This window comes from Balaenoptera musculus, chromosome 3, assembly GCF_009873245.2.
Source record: "Balaenoptera musculus isolate JJ_BM4_2016_0621 chromosome 3, mBalMus1.pri.v3, whole genome shotgun sequence".
NCBI lineage: Eukaryota > Metazoa > Chordata > Mammalia > Artiodactyla > Balaenopteridae > Balaenoptera > Balaenoptera musculus.
In genome coordinates, this window is record NC_045787.1 from 51,195,397 (window position 1) to 51,218,146 (window position 22,750).

The 22,750-nt window shown below is 33.9% G+C and overlaps 1 protein-coding gene across 13 annotated transcripts in view; it reads left to right on the forward strand.

Annotated features, from left to right (window-relative positions):
- The window catches only part of ERBIN (erbb2 interacting protein), a 110,919-nt gene that overhangs the window by 55,344 nt on the left and 32,825 nt on the right, over window positions 1–22,750 (forward strand). For 12 of the 13 annotated variants that reach the window (XM_036848760.1, XM_036848756.1, XM_036848758.1 and 9 more), the window contains exons 5-14: window positions 3,163–3,241; window positions 4,720–4,809; window positions 7,240–7,296; window positions 11,330–11,393; window positions 13,393–13,467; window positions 15,510–15,654; window positions 16,964–17,036; window positions 17,340–17,469; window positions 17,793–17,908; window positions 19,412–19,481. In XM_036848760.1, the coding sequence (XP_036704655.1) occupies window positions 3,163–3,241; window positions 4,720–4,809; window positions 7,240–7,296; window positions 11,330–11,393; window positions 13,393–13,467; window positions 15,510–15,654; window positions 16,964–17,036; window positions 17,340–17,469; window positions 17,793–17,908; window positions 19,412–19,481 (899 nt within the window). Of the gene's footprint in view, window positions 1–3,162; window positions 3,242–4,719; window positions 4,810–7,239; window positions 7,297–11,329; window positions 11,394–13,392; window positions 13,468–15,509; window positions 15,655–16,963; window positions 17,037–17,339; window positions 17,470–17,792; window positions 17,909–19,411; window positions 19,482–22,750 lie in introns of those variants that run through there. The other variant, XR_005019455.1, reaches the window with a different exon arrangement.

The window sequence follows — 22,750 nt, forward strand, 5'->3', positions numbered from 1 at the left end:
TTTTATTCTTTTACGTGTAGCTGTCTAGTTTTCCCAGCACCACTTATTGAAGAGACTGTCTTTTCTCCATTGTATATTCTTGCCTCTTTTGTTGTAGATTAATTGACCACAGGTGTGTGGGTTTATTTCTGGGCTTTCTACCCTGTTCCTTTGATCTATATTTCTGTTTTTGTGCCAGTACCATACTGTTTTGATTACTGTAGCTTTGTAGTATGGTGTGAAGTCAGGGAGCTTGATTCCTCCAGGAAGGGGAGAGGGACTAGATAGGGGCATGAGATTAGGAAATATGATCTACTATGTATAAAATAGATAAGCATCAAGGATATATTTATTGTACAGCACAGGAAATTATAACCATTGCCTTGTAATAACTTTTAATGGAATATAATCTGTAAAAAATACTGAATCACTATACTGTACACCTAAAACTTACGTAATGTTGTGAATCAGCTGTATTTCAATTTAAATAGATATTAAACACGTGAAAATGTGTTCAGCATCTCTAGGAAATATCAGGAAAATATCTAGTTTTAATTAATATTTCTATTATTTCTGGTGAGGTTCAACCCCTTATACTAGCAAAAAGTAAAGACATCATCAAATGTCAACAAGAATATAAATAGGTACTGTAGTATGAAAATTGATATTACCACCCTGGAAAAGAATTTGGACGTTATCTAGTGACACTGATAACTATGTGCCATGTCCTATTCCAGTAGTGAACAAGAGAGGCAAAGATTCTCCCCTCACAGAGCATGTACGCTTAGTGGTGCCTGATAAGCAAACTTCTAAAGATAGGTAAATATATGTTAATCTGCTTTACATTGTCCCATGTATCCCTGGGTTTTCATATATTTTTTTCCCCCTCTATGTTTCAGAATGGCTGTTTTCTGTTACCATGTCTTCCTGTCTCTATGACATGTTCTCCTACAGTGACTAATCTTTTAATCCTGTCCTTTGGATTTTTCATTCACATATTGTATTTATCATTTGTAAAGTTTCTGTTTCTTACATTTAATCTTTTCCTTCCCATTTTGTTCATTTTTTCCCTTTAAGTACAATAGCTGTTTTAAAGTCCTTTTTTCTCTTTCATGTATAAATATGTTAAGATGAAACTCTGTATTATCACATTTAAAAAAAGAGAACCAGCTAACAGTAATTCCTTAATATCATTAGATATCCATCAGTGTTAACATTTGCTGATTTGAAGCTTTACATGAACTCTGTAAATTCCAGCAAAAGTTCCTTAAACTAAAATTGAAAAAAAAAAAGAATCATCTTGAAACTGTTAGGGAAATTGAATTTTAATAAAACAACAATGATAAAACCTTTCCTTAAGGAATCATTAAGCCCAGATTTTTTTAATTGAAATTTTTATTGAGATAATTGTAGATCCATATGCAGTTTTAAGAAACATTACAGAGTGGTACTCTTGTACTTGTCACCTAGTTTCCCCCAATGGTAATGTTTGCAGTTATTATAGAACAGTAATAATATTGACATCAATACAGCCCCCCAGTCTTACTCAGATTTTTCCAGTTTATGTGTGTGTGTGTGTGTGTGTGTGTGTGTGTGTGTGTGTGTGTGTGTGTGTGAAGTAGGTTTGGATATTTATCACAGTCAGTTCTCTTTGATCTCCTCTTACCTGGGTAGTTCTTCAGTTTTTCTTTGTCTTTATCTTTTTAGACCCAGAGAGTTTTGAAGATTACTGTCCAGCTGTATAGGATTTCCCTTAATTTGGATTTGTTTGATGTTTGCTTATGATTCAATTCAGGTTGGGTGTTTGGGGCAGGAACACGACAGTAGATGCTGCACCCCTTCTCAGTGCGTCTTAAGATTAGTTGCCCCGTGATGATGCTGTGAACTGCTGATGCTAACTTTGAAACAGTTTAAGTGGTGCCTATGAGATTTCTTCACTTTTTCCCCCTCTTAAAATTAATAAGTATTTTGGGGAGAGAAACTTTGAGACTATATAAATGTATACTGTTTTTCTTCATTCTTTAACCCACTAATTTTAGCATCCATTGATGAGTTTTGACTGATCAGTTATTACTGTAATATTTGCCAGTTGATTTTGTATCATTCATTTTTTCATTATCTGAAATTCTATACTTGGGCACTGTGGTAAACTTGCTTAGAATCATACATCAATGAAGTTGAAAGAGCCTTAAATAATCCTCTAGTGTCAGCCCTTTTGATATTCATGTTATGTTAGTGGAGGAATGAGTTTTATAACACAGAATTTTTGTAATATTTTTTGAAGTTATTAATTCGCATTCCTCTAGTCTAGATTAGAACAGTACTACTTAAAGTTTCTCTATGGATTGTTGCTAGTTCACAAATTATTGTTGCTATATTTTTGCTAAGATAAGTTGAAGAGATAAGATTAAGTGCTAAGAAACTTCTACCATAATTTGACTTGTCACATTTGTGTTGTATTTTACAGAAGTATTGGTGTACAACTGCATCAGGCATATCCACTGGCATATCTGATACATATTTTCTACCTCTTCTATCTTCAGCTTTGCTTTCAGCTTTGTTATCCTGTATGTATTAGGGACCAGCTCAGTCTGGAGCCCAGCAGTTAAGAAGTAATGCCTCTTTTATACACACTACTATATAAAAAATAGATAACCAATAAGAACCTACTGTATAGCACAGGGAACTCTTCTTAATACTCTGTAATGACCTATATGGGAAAATAATCTAAAAAAGAGTAGATATATGTATATGTATAACTGACTTATTTTACTGTACAGCAGAAACTGATACATTGTAAATCAACTATACTCCAATAAAAATTTTAAAAAAATTAATGCCTCTTTTTATGTGAAAAAACAAAGAATGCTTAATTGTTCTGAATTTTGTGTCCTTAATACCACATAGAGAAGGCACTGATTTTCAGAAGAGCTGGGAAAAGGAAAGGAAGGCAAAACTAAACAAGATAATTAGCACTAGTCATAAAGAGGCAAAAGAGTGAAGAGAAATTGTTGTGCAGATGGTTCTGTTCGTTTGACGTTGGTGTTGTCAATTTATCAAGAATCTGCTCAGTTGGTAAATTTTGAATCTGAAAAGTGTACATTAATTATTAATATCATTATGATTTTTTCCTTTGTAATAGATTCTTTTCACTTGATCATTGATTATTTGTTCATTTTCTAGGGATACAGGAGTTTCCAGAAAATATAAAAAATTGTAAAGTTTTGACAGTTGTGGAGGCCAGTGTAAATCCTATTTCCAAGTGAGTTCTTCTCTGTTGAATTAAAAGTTACCTTTGTGAATAAAGCAAGTATGATATAGTAGAATATTACTTTCTACATTTTAATGAACAGTTAATACCAATCTGAAATCTGCACAAAATTTTAGTTAGATTAAAAAGGAGCCTTTTAATTACTCTTTCTAACTCCATATATTACAGAGGTAAATTTGACATCCATACAGATAAGGCAAGTGCTTTTCCCCAAGTCTCAAAGATAGTAAATGTCAGAAATGAGACTAGAATCCAGGTCTCCTAGCTCAGTGTTACTTGCACAATATAAAAATGTCTTCACCTGCAAATCCAATGTGTGTGGCACACTCAAACTTTTGAAAAGAATAAAAGAAACCGAAAGGTCAAAAAGGTAAAAACAACAAAAAAAGAGAAAAGCCATGTGATTGGTTGTACTATATATCAGAGGTCACATATATTCTTTTATGATGGTAATGCCTTTAAGCAGAATGCTTTCTTAGACCAAAGCTGTTAAATTTTGCAAAAATGGAATGATGAAGCAAAAGGTGAATAGTGTGAAGCATAGCTTAGTATAGCTAAGTTGAAAGTTGAAACCAGCTTTCACATATTACAGTATTGTATTTAACGAGTTTTTCCAAACATAGGCAAACATGTAAAGGACAAACATGTAAAGATGATGTTTTACCTTCATCTGAAAATATTCCTCTAGCATCAAGTTCTAGATTTGTAATTTCTTTTGTAAGCCAGAGGAAATAAAAGTAAAGCTACTTATAGGTTCTTATATGATCTTAAATGTCATTCAGCTTTTAATATTATTTCTTTCCATTTGGTCATTATAAAATTATACAATCTTTATTTGATTATTTAGGGACCAAATATTGAAATTGAAAATAATCTAAACCAGTGTTTCTCAAATAGGGACTGTTTTGCTCTTATGGCTATTTGGTAAATTCTAGAGACATTTTTTGGTTTTCACAACTTGTGGTGGTGGACAGTGCTGCTGGCTTCTAGTGGGTCAGAGGCTAGGGTTGCTGTTAAACATCCTACAATGCAGAAGACAGCCTCCTGACAACACAGAATTATCCAGCCCCAAAAGTCAATACTGTCAAAGTTTAGAATTCTTTGTCTAGTCCCTTGGATTGGTGTTAGATAAGGTGAATTTCAAGAGTGTCTGCTGATATCATAGTCATGGCCTGAATACATTTCTGTGTGTTGTGGCTCATTCATAGTTGACTGTTACGTGCAGATTTTATCTTATTGAGACAAATATTGCCTTACTTCCTTTTTACAAAATGATGAAGGTGTAAACATTGAAACAGGTAAGTTATTATAAAAGGCAAATCTCAATTTGAGGATCACTCATAAAAGTGAAGAGGTGACTGTTATCTGTTAAGAACATGTGTTGGTTAGACAGTTTCTTAGACAGGTTTTAATAAGAGACTAAAATTCTGTATATGAATTAAATTTAAATTCTGGTTTATTTTACCTAGGCTTCCTGATGGATTTTCTCAGCTGTTAAACCTAACCCAGTTATATCTGAATGACGCTTTCCTAGAGTTCTTGCCAGCTAATTTTGGCAGGTAAGTTACAGTTTCTTCTAGAACCTTCTCTTGTTAGCTCTTGTAAAGTTTACAAAACTACAAGTTGCTTTAGTAATACTATTAATTACAGTTTCATAGGCTCTTCTTTTGTAATTATTTCCAAGCATTGTCGTTTTTAATAGTTTCTTCAGAACTTGTTATTTTGTCTTGGAATTTATTTTCCCAAATAGAAATAAGCAGTGAAAATTTAAAAGAAAAACGTAATTTAACACTTGGTTTCAAAGTATGTAAAATTAGGGAGTTTATTTAAATTGGGATAATTTTTGCATATTTGATATAGAATGCTTTATTCTTAGCACTTACACATTTTTTTAAATGATCTAATTATTGGTTTATCTGTCTTCACTGGAATCAAAGTTCTGGAGAAAAGAAAAATGTGTTTCTGGGGTCCACCCCATTGCTCCCTGCTTGAACTTAGACCGATTCTTGTCATACTGTAGTCCCTGAGTAATTTTTCTAATGGAAAAATGAATCAGTAAATGAACAATAGTTATCAAATTATTATTGTGTTTAGATTAATTGCTAGAGGAAATGCTATCCAAATACATGTTAATATGGTAGTCATCTTTTTGTCTTGAAGACAAATACCATATGATCTCACTTATATGTGAAATCTTAAAAAAACCACCAAAACCCCAAGCTCATAGATACCAGAGAAAAGATTGGTGGTTGCCAGAGGTGAGGGGGCGGGGGTGGGCAAAATGGGTGAAGGTGGTCAAAAGGTACAAACTTCCAGTTATAAAATAAATAAATCATGGGGATGTAATGTACAACATGGTGACTATAGTTAACCATACTGTATTGTGTGGTATTTGAAAGTTTCTAAGAGAATAGATCTTAAAAGTTCTCATCTCAAGAAAAAAAAAATTTTGTAACTGTGTATAGTGACAGATGTTAACTAGACTTTTTGTGGTGACCATTTCACAATATAGTTGACCCTGGAACAATGCATGGATTAGGGGTGCTGATCTTCCACACAGTCAAAAATCCACATATAACTTATAGTTGGCCCTCCATATCCGTAGTTCCTTAGTATCCAAGGTTCCAAATCCGCAGATTGAACCAACCACAGATCGTGTGGTACCATAGTATTTACTGTTGAAAAAAATCTGTGTATAAGTGGATTTGCACAGTTCAAACCCATGTTGTTCAAGGGTCAGCTATGGGCCGGCTTTAGCTCAAGCGGTTACTCTGTCCCATTGGACTTCTGATGTCTATGTTGTTCAAGGGTCAACTGTACATACAAATATCGAATCATTATGTTGTACACCTGAAACTAACAATGTTGTTTGTCAATTGTATTTCAAAAAAGAAAAAAGAATTTTGGGTGTCATTGCAGCCCAGTGACTGTCCTGTGGGAACCACGTTATAATGCTTTATATATTTACATACATGCACATATATATGTATGTATGTACACATATATGTATATACATACATGTTTATGTATGTGTATACTTATATGCATGTCATGTACTTGTCAGATTTCTCTTCTGTATCTGGTATTTGGACCCCTTTTAAAATTGAAATGTATTTGACATGTAACACTGTGCAAGTTTAATGTATACAGCCTGCTGACTTCATACATTGTATGTTGTAATATGATTGCTGTTGTAGCATTAGTGAGCACCTCTGGACCAGTTCATCTGCTCATTTATCCTCTAATTTTATTGGAATGTGCATCACTGAAGTGCCAGAGGATTTTCTCCTTTTCCATGTTCCCTTGTGTTTCTTTATTTTTCTCTCTCAGAGCTCAACCCTAGAGTTAAATTATTGTTCTGTAATCTACTAATGACTAATAATCTGGGGAGGTTTTTTCAGAAAAATGCATGAAGTTCGTTAGGATGGATATTAGGGGACAGTTATTTTGTGCTTTGGATATGTCAAGAAGTGTTTATCCCCCCCCCCGCAATTAATTCTGAGGAGCAAAAATAGTCTTTTCTTCTTTTATATTTCTGTGTAATTTTTAAAAAAATATTAATTAATTAATTAATTTATTTTGGCTGTGTTGGGTCTTCGTTTCTGTGCGAGGGCTTTCTCTGGTTGCTGCAAGCGGGGCCACTCTTCATCGCGGTGCGCGGGCCTCTCACTATCGCGGCCTCTCTTGTTGCGGAGCACAGGCTCCAGACGCGCAGGCTCAGTAGTTGTGGTTCACGGGCCTAGTTGCTTCGCGGCATGTGGGATCTTCCCAGACCAGGGCTCGAACCCGTGTCCCCTGTATTGGCAGGCAGATTCTCAACCACTGCGCCACCAGGGAAGCCCTCTGTGTAATTTTTAATACAATATTCTGCACGTTGTAATTACACGATAAATATTGGTTGCTTTAAAATTTTAGAGGATTGCATTAATTTGTTAATTAAATTCTTTATCTTTGTCATACATGCTTGATTTATTTTATTTGTTTTGCAGATTAACTAAACTCCAGATATTAGAACTTAGAGAAAACCAGTTGAAAATGTTGCCAAAGTAAGTAAAGGTGCTATCCTTTGTGAAATTTAGTTTAGAATTTTAAATTCTTAAATCCTTAGAGAAATATTAACTTTTTAATATCTAAAATGTGAGTGCAAATTATTTTAAAAGACTGACATTTGTGGTCTTTGTGTATTAATTAGTGGTGTTCAATATAAAAGTCTGTATATCTGTTGGTATTTAATAGTGATTTCATAGCTCTCTGGAACTCAGTCTTGTGTGACAAAGGTCAGAATAATAAGTATGTAAAGCCCACCTGAGTCCCAAATAAAGATCCCCATTTCTATACTAGAGCTCTTACATAGTACTCATTAGAGAGACTCATAAGGTCTTCATGTAAAGTCTGGTAACTCTTAAGTTTTCAGAACTTGTTTGGTTTTAGTCTGTTGTAAATTGGAAATAGGATGGAGGGCCCCCTACTGGTAAGCTAACATCAAGAGGAGATGGTAGTCCAAGAGCAAATAAGATAAAACTAAAACAGATACACAAACTCAAAATGCACTGGTCTATGTCCATTTATTGAAGAAATGTCTTAAAACACCCTGATTCACTGCTGCATTTTTACAGTTTAGGTAATGGCAAACTACAGACTGGCTAAATCTGCCCCAGAGCCTACTTATTGTAAATAGTTTCACCAGAACCACATTCATTCATTTACATATTGTCTATGTCTGCTTTTGCTCTACAGTGGTAGAGTCAAGTAGTTGTGACAGAGACTTTATGCAAAGCCTAAAATATCTGACCCTTACAGAAAACTTCTCAGACTCCTGTTGTAGTTTATTTGTCAAGAGTTGTCACCTCTTGATAGAAGCATCTTCAGTTCTCCAGGAGTTAGTTGTTCTGTTTACTCAACTTCTGTAGCATTTTACTTATATCTGTTATGACATTTACTGCATTAGCCTAATTTTTAAAATACATTTTACTCTTGTCTTACCTGACCAGCATATTCCCATGGGCACATGTACTTGGTCCTTCCTCCTCCCCACCCCCACCCCCCCATGAGTGTAAGGCTTTGAGGGCAAGGAGCATATCTGGTTTTGATTCCCAGAAGACTGGATTGATTAGAGTTTATGGTGATGGTTGTGAGTATAAATTAAAGTGGGAATTATCCATATTAAAATTCAAAAAGGTTTAAATTTTTACAGACTTGGTATTGGCATTGATGACTCCTTAGCTCAGAACTTGACTGCTAAGAGATTTGAATAAACAAGGTGTAAATTGTTTACTGAAACATCTAAGCCTACAATTAATATGGTGTCTCTGATATCATAGGTAATTCACTTATTTTAACTCCTTCTATTTTAAGTCTTTATTTAACTTCAGATTGGGCTCTCTCAGTGTATTTGCAAATATAATTCTTTACTGCTTTCTTTTTAAGACATGATTAAAATATTTGAGGCCTCACAAACTATAAAGAGGCCACAATTTTACATGTTAGGAAAGTCATGTGCATTCAGGTTATGTGAGTGGACCTTTTTATGATCCAAGATTAGAACAGTGGGAAAGCTGTTTTAAATACGCAGTTAAATGAAATTTAATACCATCTTAATACTGGAGAGCACAGTACAAAGAACACAAAGGATGTATATTTTTCCTCTGAGACAGAAGAGAAGGTAAAAATGAGTTAAGTACAAAGGAATTTTAGAGACAAACAGGATGAAATTTGAGGGATATTGTTTTTACTTTCTCCTTGAAGTAGGAAGCTGGATCTTAAATGAATAGACGTAAAAATGAAATGAAAATGAAAAGATGAAATTTTGTGTCTTAGATTTTTTTTTTAAATTTTTTTTAAAAAATTATTTATTTATTTATTATTTATTTATGGCTGTGTTGGGTCTTCGTTTCTGTGCGAGGGCTTTCTCTAGTTGTGGCAAGTGGGGGCCACTCTTCATCGCGGTGCGCGGGCCTCTTACGATCGCGGCCTCTCTTGTTGCGGAGCACAGGCTCCAGACGCGCAGGCTCAGTAGCTGTGGCTCACGGGCCTAGTTGCTCTGCAGCATGTGGGATCTTCCTAGACCAGGGCCCGAACCCGTGTCCCCTGCATTGGCAGGCAGATTCTCAACCACTGCGCCACCAGGGAAGCCCTTAGATAGATTTTTGAGGTGTATGAGTAAGACCAAAGTTGCCAGTGTTAGCTACAGCAAGTTGCGATGGAGATGCTTTTAGAATTTAACAGTGTATTTCCTCTTTTTTATTACGTATCTGTGTCATTCACATTTTCCTAAATCAGTTTTAAAACTTAAATTTCTAACGATATTGTTTGTAATTGAATTTTCTAGTGCACTGCTTTTCTTTTGTACCCTTTTTAAAAAATAACTTACCCTTGTTGATATAAAGTGTTTAATTGCTGCATGTGAATTTTCTGTGTTATCTTGTCATTATAAGAATACTGAATTAAGAAAAATAAGACCATGTTTTCTTCTTTCAATCTTACCCCCTCCTCGCAGCCCTCTTTACCTTTCTCAAACGTTGGCCTGGTATAGTATTATGGACATAGGAGTTAGTATCTAATCTTTCTTGAGAAAGATCCTGGAAACACCTTTTCGCTTTGTTATAAAGCAAATTGGTACTAATTTACAGGTTTTCAGGACAAAGACAGATGTGAGTAAGGGAGGTAGAATTATAGTACCTCATAGAACCTGAGAATAGGCACTCAGTAAACCAGAGTTAAATAAAGCAGCTTTGAGAAAAATTGATGTTGGGAGATGAATTAAATTAGTGTTGATAGAATGGCATATTTTAAATAGAAGGGTTAGGGAAAATTAGCTTTCTCTAATGGTAGGTCAGTAACATAATTACATTACAATTATGATATGTATTCTTATTTTTTTTTTCACTAAAAAGCCAGATAAATTTAATCAAGTTTTATTTTACTTATTATTACTAATTTGTTGAATTTCAAGAGACAATAAAAATAATCTGTGTTCTTGAGTCATAATTTAAGGAGTCTGTTGGTTTTTAATGGTGTTAATTTCCTAATTAACATATTGATATATTGATAATATGAAGATTGTATTTTGCCATCATTTTGTCATATCCTAGAAAAATTTAATGTGTTCCTAGGGAGTTCCCTGGTGGTCTAGTGGTTAGAATTTGGTGCTTTCACTGCTGTGGCCCAGGTTCAATCCCTGGTTGGGGAACTCCCGCAAGCCATGCGGCATTGCCAAAAAAAAATTTAAAAATTAAAAATTAGAAAAAAAATTAATGTAGTTCCTTATCTGGGTAGCTGGTAGCACCTCAACCTATTAAATAATAGGTTTTTCTAAAAATAATAATTTAAGAATATAAATATGTGTTTGAATTAATTAGAAATTAGTTTAGTTTAAAAAGTGCCTTCATTGAAGGAGCTATAAAAATACAACTTAGTTTATTTCATCATGAAATCAGTTTGTACATTCTTCAAGTTTCTGTAGTTGCAGAGATATGTTGGTATTAAGTTGGAAGTTAAAAATGGTATATTGTAGCTTTAATTTAAAATAAATGCAGTCTACAAATTATATTTGTGATTCATGTAAAACTTTATTTTGAATTATATTGAATTTAATTTGAAAATGTGGGGAACAATGTAATATTTACTGTTCTTGGAATTTTGAATGTTAATTTTCAGTTAATTATCTTAAAGTTTTACAAATATATCACCAGTCTTGAAAAATGGTAATTCATATGAAGCTGCCAAACAATCTAATCATTAGTTAATTTATACTATCTGAAAATTTATTTTGTGGAAAAAATGGAAAATCAATTACTCGTATTCTGGACTGGGGGTTTAAATTTACTGCAATTACTTCTTAAGAATAGAAATAACCTGATGAGAAGGCAAAATTAGAGAATAATTGATAACTTATTTCATTTTATTTAGAAATTAAATATGACTTTTTTCTTAGAAAATTATTATTTTTATTTTATCAACATTTGAAAGCCTGTATGTTATTAGATAATACAAAAGAATATTTTACACTATAAATTTTAAAAGATTCCATGTAATTGATATTTTTGTATACTTAATTCTTTATTAATCCATTGTGCATAGAACCATGAATAGACTGACCCAGCTGGAAAGACTGGATTTGGGAAGTAATGAATTCACAGAAGTGGTAAGTTCTCACCACCCTCACTATCCATAAGTCTTTTCATTTGATCAAGAGCAAAATGTGAAAATTAATGTGTTTATTTCTCTGCATTTGTAAAGTATAAAATTGGGTAAAGATGTACACATATTTTAGGGAGACAAGATAGGAAATTTTTTAACAGGGAAAATTAAACAGATAACAACATCTGAAAGGAGTGACGGTAAAAATGTAAAATTAATGAGAAACCCATAGAAAAGGTATTTAAAAGTTTTTAGGCACAGGAAGTAGAAACTTTGAAAGATTATAAGGGTAAAAGTTTCATCAGACTAGAATGCATCAGGAAAAGTACTTGTGAGTCAAAAATAACTCCATGGGAGTATTGTTTAGGAATTTACTCATGATAAAGTACTTCTCTATAATTTTACTTAATAGCTAAAAGGAAAACATTGAGTGAAACAACTATTATTTTCAAGTTGGTAATGAGACCTCAGGATCGTGTTTTTGCTTTGTATGCAAAGTAGTATGATGCTAAATCAAAAAGGAAAGAAGTATGTAAGCAGTTTTTTTGTCTTCAGTCATTGCTCCAAGAGAACTCAGAAAAATAAGCTAGATAGTTTTTTGAAGAGGAATTCATTAACAATAATATCATCATCATTAAAATTTTTACATTATGTTTACAAGCTCTTTTTTTTAAATTGCTGTTAAGTTCCAAATGATAGTCTTAAGAACAAGAATTTCTCAGCACTGCCAGCTGCATGATTGCCCTTTGGATATTGTATTGTACATTTGCTCGCTAAATAGACAGCTTTTCAGCTGAAGTCACTGGAGGAGCATGGTGGTTTTGGGTATCCCATGTTTTTTTCTAAAATATGCTATTTTATATTCTTTATGATATTTTAATTGAAGCTGGTATATGATGACTTTTACTCTGTGTTGTAGAAGTTTTTACTCCTTGAGAAAAAATGAATAAATATTCTGTGCTTCCTAAATTATCTAACTATTGTACATTTTCTCAATATTTGTCTTATATGTATTAATCTATTTCCATATTAACTATTTGAAAATTCTAAATTATTGTTTATTTTATGAATCAGAGCATCATTCAGAATCATTAATTTTTGTACCATTTCCATCTTCCAACATTACACATTAAAAAAAAATTACTATTAGAATTGTAACAGGTAAAGCACAGAAAGAGATTTCTTTTAATACAATTTAAACCTAGAATTCTTATCTATACTTAATGTTAACAGTAAATCTGAATGACATGCCTTTTATGTATTACTCATGTTATTATGGTGATTAGATATGATGACACTCCATGCCATCATACTGTCAATGATTGGACACAGGTTTGTGGGATGACAGAAATATCTTCAAAGGATCCATTCAGAAGAGCCTCCAAGGGTGAATACCTAAGAGCAAATTTTGCCTGAATACCAAAGTCCACTACATCTTTTAAATTTTTTGGTCCTCAACATCATGTTATGAACAGTATTCTACCATGCAATTGCAGGAAGCTGAAGATAACATAATATGCTTATCATATGATTATGCCTTGGTTTACTTACCTTTCCCTTATTATTGGACTTTTAGGATGTATATTGCCTTATTTCTTTTTTCCTCCCTCTAGGTCATCAGAGAATATCTTTCTTTCTTTTTTTTTTTAAGATTCCCTAAAAGTCTACATCTTTTTACAGATAATGATTGAGAGTATCTTTTTATTGTATTCTTGAAAGTAATGGGTCTTGTTTTATTTATTAATTGTATAAATACTTGAGCCTGTTATGTAATCAAAAGCTTAAAGGAGTTTTATGTAATCTGTTATGGAATATCTGTTTAGTAATATTTGTGTAATAACTATAATATAGTAGAAAGGCTTGAGTCTTGGCTCTGCTTTTTTTTTTTCCTCCTAATTTTTTAAAGTGAAACTTATCATTAGAAATTCCCAGGGGAGCTTCTTTTGCCAACTAAATGTATTCAAGTAAATTAATATATTCCCCCCTCCCCCCGATCTAAATAGCCTGAAGTACTTGAGCAGCTAAGTGGATTGAAAGAATTTTGGATGGATGGTAATAGACTGACTTTTATTCCAGGGGTACGTATATCAAATTTTAAAGACTTTCCTTATTGCTGTCTATCCTTTGCATTTTTATGAATTATACATTTTCAAATAAGTTTTAATTAGTTTAAAAATGATTACTTAATTAATACTGTTAGATAGAAGCAAATTACATTTTTTTAAATTGTCAACACATTCTTTTTTTTTTTTTTTTTTTTTTTACAATGTTGTGTTAGTTTCAGGTGTACAGTAAAGTGAATCAGTTATACCTATACGTATATCCACTCTTTTTTAGATTCTTTTCCCATATAGGTCATTACAGAGCATTGAGTAGAGTTCCCTGTGCTAATCAGTAGGTCCTTATATGATATTTGTCTTTCTCTGTCTGACTTAGTTCACTCAGTGTGACAATCTCTAGGTCCATCCATGTTGCTGCAAATGCCATTGTTTCATTCTTTTTTATGGCTGAGTAATATTCCGTAGTATATATGTACCACATTTTCTTTATCCATTCCTCTGTTGATGGACATTTAGGTTGCTTCCATGTCTTGGCTATTGTAAATAGTGCTGCAGTGAGCATTGGGGTGCATGTATCTTTTTTTAATAAATTTATTTATTTGGCTGCGTTGGGTCTTTGCTGCTGCACATGGGCTTTCTCTAGTTCTGGCAAGCGGAGGCTACTCTTTGTTGCGATGTGTGGGCTTCTCATTGCAGTGGCTTCTCTTGTTGCAGAGCACAGGCTCTAGGCATGCGGGCTTCAGTACTTGTGGCACGTGGGCTCTAGAGTGCAGGCTCAGTAGTTGCGGCACATGGGCTTAGTTACTGTGCGGCATGTGGGATCTTCCCGGACCAGGGCTTGAACCCATGTCCCCTGCATTGGCAGGCGGATTCTTAACCACTGCGCCACCAGGGAAATCCCCATGTATCTTTTTGAATTATGGTTTTCTCTGGATATATGCCCAGGAGTGGGATTTCTGGATCTATACCCTATTTATAGAGCTACATATGGTAGTTCTATATTTAGTTTTTTAAGCAACCTCCATACTGTTCTCCATAATGGTTGTACCAATTTACATTCCCACCAACAGTGTAGGAGGGTTCCCTTTTCTCCACACCCTCTCCAGCATATATTGTTTGTAGATTTTTTGATGATGGCCATTCTGACCGGTTTTGTAGAATCAAAACCGTTTTTGTAGATCCGGTTTTGTACAATCAAAATTGTAGTTTTGATTTGCATTTCTCTAATAATTAGTGATGTTGAGCATCTTTTCATGTGCTTTTTGGTCATTTGTATGTCTTCTTTGGAGAAATGTCCATTTAGATCTTCTGCCCATTTTTTGATTGGGTTTGTCAACACATTCTTGATTGAAATTTTAAAATTTCTGTAATAAATTTTTGTAAAACACAGTTGACCCATGAACAACGCAGGGGTTGGGGGCACTGAACCTCTGTGCAGTCAAAAATCTGTGTATAACTTATAGTCAGCCCTCCCTATCTGAGATTCCTTCATTGTTATGGGGTTCCTCCTCTGGATCTGCGGTTCTGCATCCACAGATTGAACCAACCACAAATAGTATAGTATTGTAGTATTTACTGTTGAAAAACATCTATGTGTAAGTAGATTTGTGAAGTTCAAACCCGTGTTGTTCAGGGGTCAACTGTCAGTCTCTTTTAATGCCATGGAGTGTGTCCTTCCCAGCGGTTGCAGTTGACTTTATATCTTATTTCATTTTGCCCAGGGAATTGTTGAAGTAAGCTATTTTCCATGTAGTTTCTTAGCAGCTGACATTGTGTTCATTCTCAGACCTAAAGCCATACGAATCCCCATATTTGCTCTCCCCCTTGCAAATGATGGGCAGCTAAGTTCCCAAAGAAAAGTATATGTTTGCTGGGCTAACATTAGTAGGAGCTCTTAGCTTTATTACTGAATACATTACTAATAGCATTAAAAAAAAATTACGAATCCTCTCATATAAACATTTAATTTTAAATTATAACTTGGCATTAGGTTTATTATCTAAACTTTTCACCACTTACTTTTGATGGAGTCATTAGATTTACTTTTTTTTTACTTACAGTTTATCGGTAGCTTGAAACAGCTCACATATTTGGATGTTTCTAAAAATAATATTGAAATGGTTGAAGAAGGAATTTCAGCATGTGAAAACCTTCAAGACCTCCTATTATCAAGTAATTCACTTCAACAACTGCCTGAGACTATTGGTTTGTATTGCTCTCTAAATCATGTAATTAATATTTGCTAATATAAAATATGAGAAACTTAATGCCATTGCTTGATTCAGAGCTTCCATATATCAAATTTTATTTGTTATGAGATAGTTTTACTGTTCCCTGAAGTCACAGATCTTATTTGAATTTTTTTCTGATGTGATCAGTTATACAATTTACTCTTTTGTTGACATTACTGTTTTTCTTTACTTTAAGGAAATGTCATTTTTATCACTGCAATAAAGTTTAAATTCTTTAAAAGAGTTTAATTTACCCAAATTTGGTTTAACTCTTGATCGTGGCCATTATCTAGTAACTTTTTTCAATCTTAACTACATTTTAGACTCACAAGAAGACAGCCACATAAGCAAAATCCTACGAAAATCTATGCAGTTAACCCTTGAACAACGATGGCGTTTAGGGGGCCAACCCTCTGCACAGTGGGAAAATCTCATATAATGTATAGTTGCACCTTTGTATCTGCATTCATTTCCTCCCTATCCATGGTTCTGCATCCATGTATTCAACCAACTGTGGGTCATGTAGTACTGTAGTATTTACTATTGAAAAAAATCTGCATGTAAGTGGATCCGTGCACTTTAAACCTGTGTTGTTCAAGGGTCAACTGTGTTTGTGTAATTGTTTGTCTGATGATGCATCAAGGAAATTGAATTATCTTAAAGAACCAAAAACTTAAATCTTGGCATCTTCATGTTGTTTAAATATAAAAATCAGAATTATTTTTACATATTTTTCAATTGAATTGCATAACTGTTTTAGCTCAGGTTACATTTTGCAAACTCTACCATAATTTATTCAACACTTAATTTTAAATTAAACTCCATTTTTATTGTTTTAGTATTTAGTATACGTACAATATGTAGAATAGTTTGTTATACACTTAAGAAAACTACGGTCATAGTACCACTTCTTTAATCCATTGATACCATAAGTTTGTATTGTGTATCTTCACTGTGCCATCACGGCATTGTTTTAAGGAGCATGGCTACCACAGTGAGCAGAGGGAGACAAAAAGTACATACTTTTATGAAGCTTACATTTTAGTGAGGGTTAAATCGATAAATATACACTACTGTTAAGAGGTAGTATGTATGTGAAAATTGTAAATACAGGGTGAGGGAATAGAGAGTTGGTGGGGTTGGGGTGGTATCTATTTTAGATATGTTGGTTTTTAAAAGTTCTTTATGATTCATGTCAAATGTAATATGTGCTCACATTGACTGTTGGTTGACTTGATTCTAGTTCAAGATGGAAAATTGTATATTATTTCTTCCCTCAATAGGTTCATTGAAGAATGTAACAACTCTTAAAATAGATGAAAATCAGTTAATGTATCTACCAGACTCTATAGGAGGGTAAGATTTTTGTGTATTAATAGAACTAGAAGATTTTTCTTTCGGTTCAGCATGCCATATATTGTTTTCAGATAATTGTTAACATCTAAAGGAGATTCCAAAAACATTTAAATAAGCAGTTGGTTGCAGGTTGGGTTTATTTATAATGAAGACAGGCTGATTTTTTTATAGGTGAACTTTAGTTTAGTGGAAGTAGATTTTCTCTAGGTTGGTTAAAGTCAAGTTCAAATAGTCATATGTTCTTAAGTTTTGAATGATATACAGGCCTTTTGTTAAAATATGTGCTTTCTTTTTTAATTAAAGGTTAGTGTCAATAGAAGAACTGGATTGTAGCTTCAATGAACTTGAAGCTTTGCCTTCATCTATTGGGCAGCTTACTAATATAAGAACGTTTGCTGCAGATCATAATTACTTACAACAGTTACCCCCAGAGGTACTGTATTTAAAATTTATTTTGAATTTTTATTTTTTCTAATTATTAATTATAGCTATCCAGTGTGGTTTTCTTTATTTTCTTTCAGAAATAATTTTGTAACTAAGTTATTTATTTTCTGAATAATAATTAGCTATATTGATTTTCAAGAGATACCTAAATACTTTTCTTCATACATGAAAGTTAATAGTTGAAAAGGGAAAATATAATTCCTTTTATAAATGAGAAGAGTATTTTTTATAACTTTTGAAAATGATGCTTCACTTAATGTCTGTTAAGCAGTAGGCGAAGTTTTGATCCACAATTCTGTGTTTCTCTTTCAGATTGGAAGCTGGAAAAATATAACTGTGCTGTTTCTCCATTCTAATAAACTTGAGACACTTCCAGAGGAAATGGGTGATATGCAAAAATTAAAAGTCATTAATTTGAGTGACAATAGGTTTGTAACAGTGTAATTCATCATTTGGTTTGTAGAAGACATCTATTGGATGAAATTAAAATTTCATTATATGTGTTAGAAAATCTAATGCATGTTTTTCTTTTCATATATATTTTTGTTTTTTTGTGTAGAATTTTCATTTGAAAGAATGATTTAATTTTACCTGATGTTAATTATCGTACTGTGGTTATTTGTCACAGTTCATTTTATGTTGACTTTAGCTATACAGTCTTAATTATCTCCTTATAGTAGCCATTTTTATTTCTAAAGTCAGATCTTCACCTTAATACTGCTGTTGAACAAAGCAGCTTTTAATCTAATCTACTCCTTGTATTAATCTGGGCAAAGGTGTGATTAGACACCCACTCAAATAATTTTGGACAACACAGCCAAGGTATAGAGCAAAATAGACCACAAATTGGAACAATGTTTAAGTTAACAGATTGTCCATAATTTTTTCTGATGTAAAGATACTCATAGTGATAAAAGAACATTGTAAGAGCATTTTTACATTTTGCTCTTGTAGTATCTTACAAAGTATTCAAAACAGCCCTATAAAATAATAAATGGGTATTCCCATTTTATGGAGGAGAAAATTACGACTCAGATTTAAGGTGATTCACATAGCTTGTAAGATAGAGCTTTAATGTAAACTCAGTTTTCTGACTAGTTAGCGTATTCAGACTGTTCCATTTTATTTAAGAAGAACTACTGTCCCTGCCCCCCCTTTTAAATTATTAATTATAGCTATCCAGTGTGGTTGAAAATTAAATCCTTACAATTAAATCCCTTTTAAAATTAAATTCTTGTTTCAGCCCATACTTTGTCCCCTAAAACTAGAGCCCTACGTTCCAGCACCCTAGGTTTCTAGAGACCTAGATTCCCTAGGTTCCTTGGAAGTTAGGCATAGAATAGATAGGCATAAGACAGAAGGTTTAAGTAGGGTGCTGTTCCAATTTAGCATTCTACTGAGTATTGCTATTACTTTGTTTTTACTCATTATAGTGTTAAGATAGTCTTCTTGAGTATGAAAGTGCTGGGTCACAATGAAATAAAAAGAGTGCAGTATTTATAACAAGCTCTTACTCAGAGTGGTTCCTATAACAGTTTGTTCTCAGTAAAGGCAAGTAAAACATCCAAAGCAATTTTATGAGACATTGTTTAATTTGTCCTTGCCTTTGCAGTAAGGTAGGGATAGTTACCAGTTTTTCTTAGCAGATAATTTTTTTTGAGGTTATTAGATTATCTATTTTTTCCCCCAATCAAATTGATTCAAGTGAATTATATTTTTAAAATTAATTCTTATAAAACTGAATAGTATTTTGTAGTATTTATCTTATATCCTGTTCAAAGACCTATACTGGGTTTTCTCCTGAATTAAATGTTTTTCTCCTATTTTCATATGCAATAATATAACATTGTTTAGAAGACCATTAGATCTAGCTCTCATTTTAACATTTCTCATTTTTAAAGTTTAATTTTTGTTTGTATTTTTTCCCACAGATTAAAGAATTTGCCCTTTAGCTTTACAAAGCTACAGCAATTGACTGCTATGTGGCTCTCAGATAATCAGGTAGACATTCTGATTTTGTAAATTGATAGAATTCCAGTTACTCTATATGATTATGCATTCTAATTTACTTAGGATTATTTAACAGCAGTTCTAATCTGGTACACATGTAAAGACATATGTATAAGGAAAATGCTGGAAAATACTTAGATACAGATAATTTTTTGTGAAATATGTGTAGATTCATGAACGGTAAGTCCTTTGGAGCTTGTCTAACTTCTATATCTGTAAAAAGATAGATTAGGACAGAAATCTCCCTAACTTTTTAACATTTTTATAGAGACTCTCTGTGGCTTATATCTGTATAAATTTGATAATTTAAAGTATGCTTCTAATCAAGCACTTTGACAAACCTTGAAGAAGTATTTCTAAGGAATTAAGACTTGTTCCTTGGACTTTCCTTTGTTTGACAAACATTTATTGAAAGCTTACGGTAGGACCTGAACTGCTCTGGGAGCTGGAGTTATACTGATGAAGCAAATAGAATCTTCTTACATTCTCATTGAGTTTACATTCTCATGGGAGACAAGGACAACAAATAAGTAACTACATAATAATGTTTCAGAATTACAGAGAAAAATAAAGTTTGATAGGCATTGGAACAACCCTGCTATTGGAACCCTGATAGCAGGGTTGGAGTAAACATCCTATTTTAGATAGAGTGATATAGGAAGTATCTGTCTGAAGAAGGGAACAGTAAAGCAGATTCTCAAATGAAATTAAGAGTGAGCCATGCTGGGACTTCCCTCATGGCGCCGAGGTTAAGAATCCGCCTGCCAATGCAGGGGGACACGAGTTCGAGCCCTGATCCAGGAAGATCCCACATGCTGCGGAGCAACTAAGTCTGTGCACCACAACTACTGAGCAGCTAAGCCCATGCGCCACAACTACTGAGCCTGCGCTCTAGAGCCCGTGAGCCACAACTATTGAGCCCACACGCCTAGAGCCCGTGCTCTGCAACAAAGAGAAGCCACCGCAATGAGAAGCCCGTGCACTGCAATGAAGAGTAGCCCCCGCTCATCGCAGCTAGAGAAAGCCCATGCGCAGCAACGAAGACCCAACGCAGCTAAAAATAAATAAAATAAATAAATTTATTAAAAAAATAAAATAACTTACAGCTCCTTTCAAAAAAAAAAAAAGAGTAATAGGATTAAAGAAAGGGGAAGAGTGTTCTGGTTAGAAAGAATATCATGAGCCTAAGCGCTTATTAGTGAAGCAGTGTTGTATATTCAGTACCGCTACAAGTGGTTTTATAACTAGAGCATAACTTGTGAGATGGAAGAGTGGGATGTGAGGCCACAGAGGTGGACACAGATCAGGTCATGGAGGATCACATATGCCATACAAAGGAACTTGCATTATATTTCAAGGATGGCAAATAGATTTTTTTAATCTTGCATGTCAACTTTGATAAATTATGATTTTTTAAAAGGATTCTAAGGTCATATTCAGGCTCAGTGGAAAATTGTTGTGATTAGGGTGACTGTAATTTATTGTCTATTTTAGGACACTTGATAGTGAAAGGGGCCTTTATGATAAGTGTCAGAATAGCATGTGTAAAATGGGAATGTCCCAGGCAACCTGGATGTTTGGTCATTATAGTCATGGTCAATTATTCATATATGTTACCAGTTTAAGAGAGGTGGTCCTGGGATTACATGTCAGCCCTACTACAGGAGATAAGAAAGCTGTGTAACATATGAGCAGGCAAGTGGCATGATCAGACTGATATATTAGAAAGGCTTTGCAGCCTGCATTATGGAAGATGGATTTAGCAGGGGGTGGTGCCAAGCAGGAAGGCCAGAGAAGACCTATTGGAGGGCATTGCCATACTCAAGGCAACAGAAAGTGTTGGCTGAAGTAGAGTAATGATAACAGGGCCCAGGAAAATACTGTCTATTTAGGGCATAACTTAAAAGGTCACATCAGTGGAACGCGTGAAGAATGCATGTATGTGAGAAGGAAGAGTAAAAGCAAAGATGAGCCCCAGAGATGTGGCTTGAGTGACTAGGTGGATATTGATACCATAACCAAGATAGAGAACCACAAGAGAAAGAAATCTGTTTATGGGAAGATGTGAAGTTCTGGTTAGGTTTATTGAGTTTGAAGTACCTTTGGTGTATCCAGGTAGGCACGCATGGAACAGTTCAGGTGGCCTTGGACCACCCCCACCCGCACCCAAACCCATCGCCTTGTTTTCGGCTGTGGTTTCTGTGCTCTTGGTTTCTCCACTCTCTTAATTGTTAACCTCCAGGGGTTCTCAAAATTGCTCCTGAAGGCATGATTTTTTCCCCAGTACTATTATAGATTTATTCCTTTCATTTGTAAAATGTATTTAAAAAACTTGTAACATGAGAAGAGATGTGTGTTCAGTCCATCATCTTAATCACTTTTTCTTGAAAGTGGTTTCATAGCTTTTTATTATTTTGTCAAAAGGGGTTATTATCAGATTATTTTTTTAAATGTTAGGGATAGATTAATCCTGAGGAATACTAACATTTAAGTGGCAGGTGGGTTAATAGGCTTAGAAAGAGTGGCCATACCCCTATGGCCGCTCTTTACAAGGAAAACTATATGGTGGTGTTTTTACGTTAAAGGTGAAGCAGCTGGCCTAAAGGAAGGAGTTGCAACAGGATAAATGCCAATGAGAGGTTCATTCACATGAAGTCTGAAAAATATCCATTATATTTTGGCAAGTTATACCTATCTTGCCAACTTACCTTGACCATAGCTAATGCAGTTTTTGAAGTATATGTCAAATACCAGATTGAAGTAGTTTAAGGAATAAATAAATGAGAGAATGGAGACATATGAATGTTGATTAGTCTTTTAAGAAGGTTGGATAAGAAAGAACAGGAGTGGAACATAAAGAAATTGGTAGCTAGGGACAAGATAAGAGAGCATGTTTATAGGTTGTTGGAAAGAGGCTCTATGGAGAATGAGATTAAGGATATTAGAGAGTGATGGATAACTGGAGTGGAAGCTGATGGAATCAAAAGCTCTGGCAGGGATTCTTACATTCTTCAAGGGATCTTGGGTATGAAGTTTGAGAGGGAGGGCTAATAATCTACATGGTGAAACTCTTAGAATGTAGCAGTTTCCAAACTCTTAGCAGTTCTTGAATCCTATTTTTATTTAAAAAAATTTTTTTTGAAAATTATATCTTCTTCAGAATACAATTTAGGAAGTTTAGAAGAATTTTCAAGCAACATTGGGAGTCTGTTGAAGTTTGTTACCACAGACTTATTGTTAGTACTAATTTGCTCAGTTGT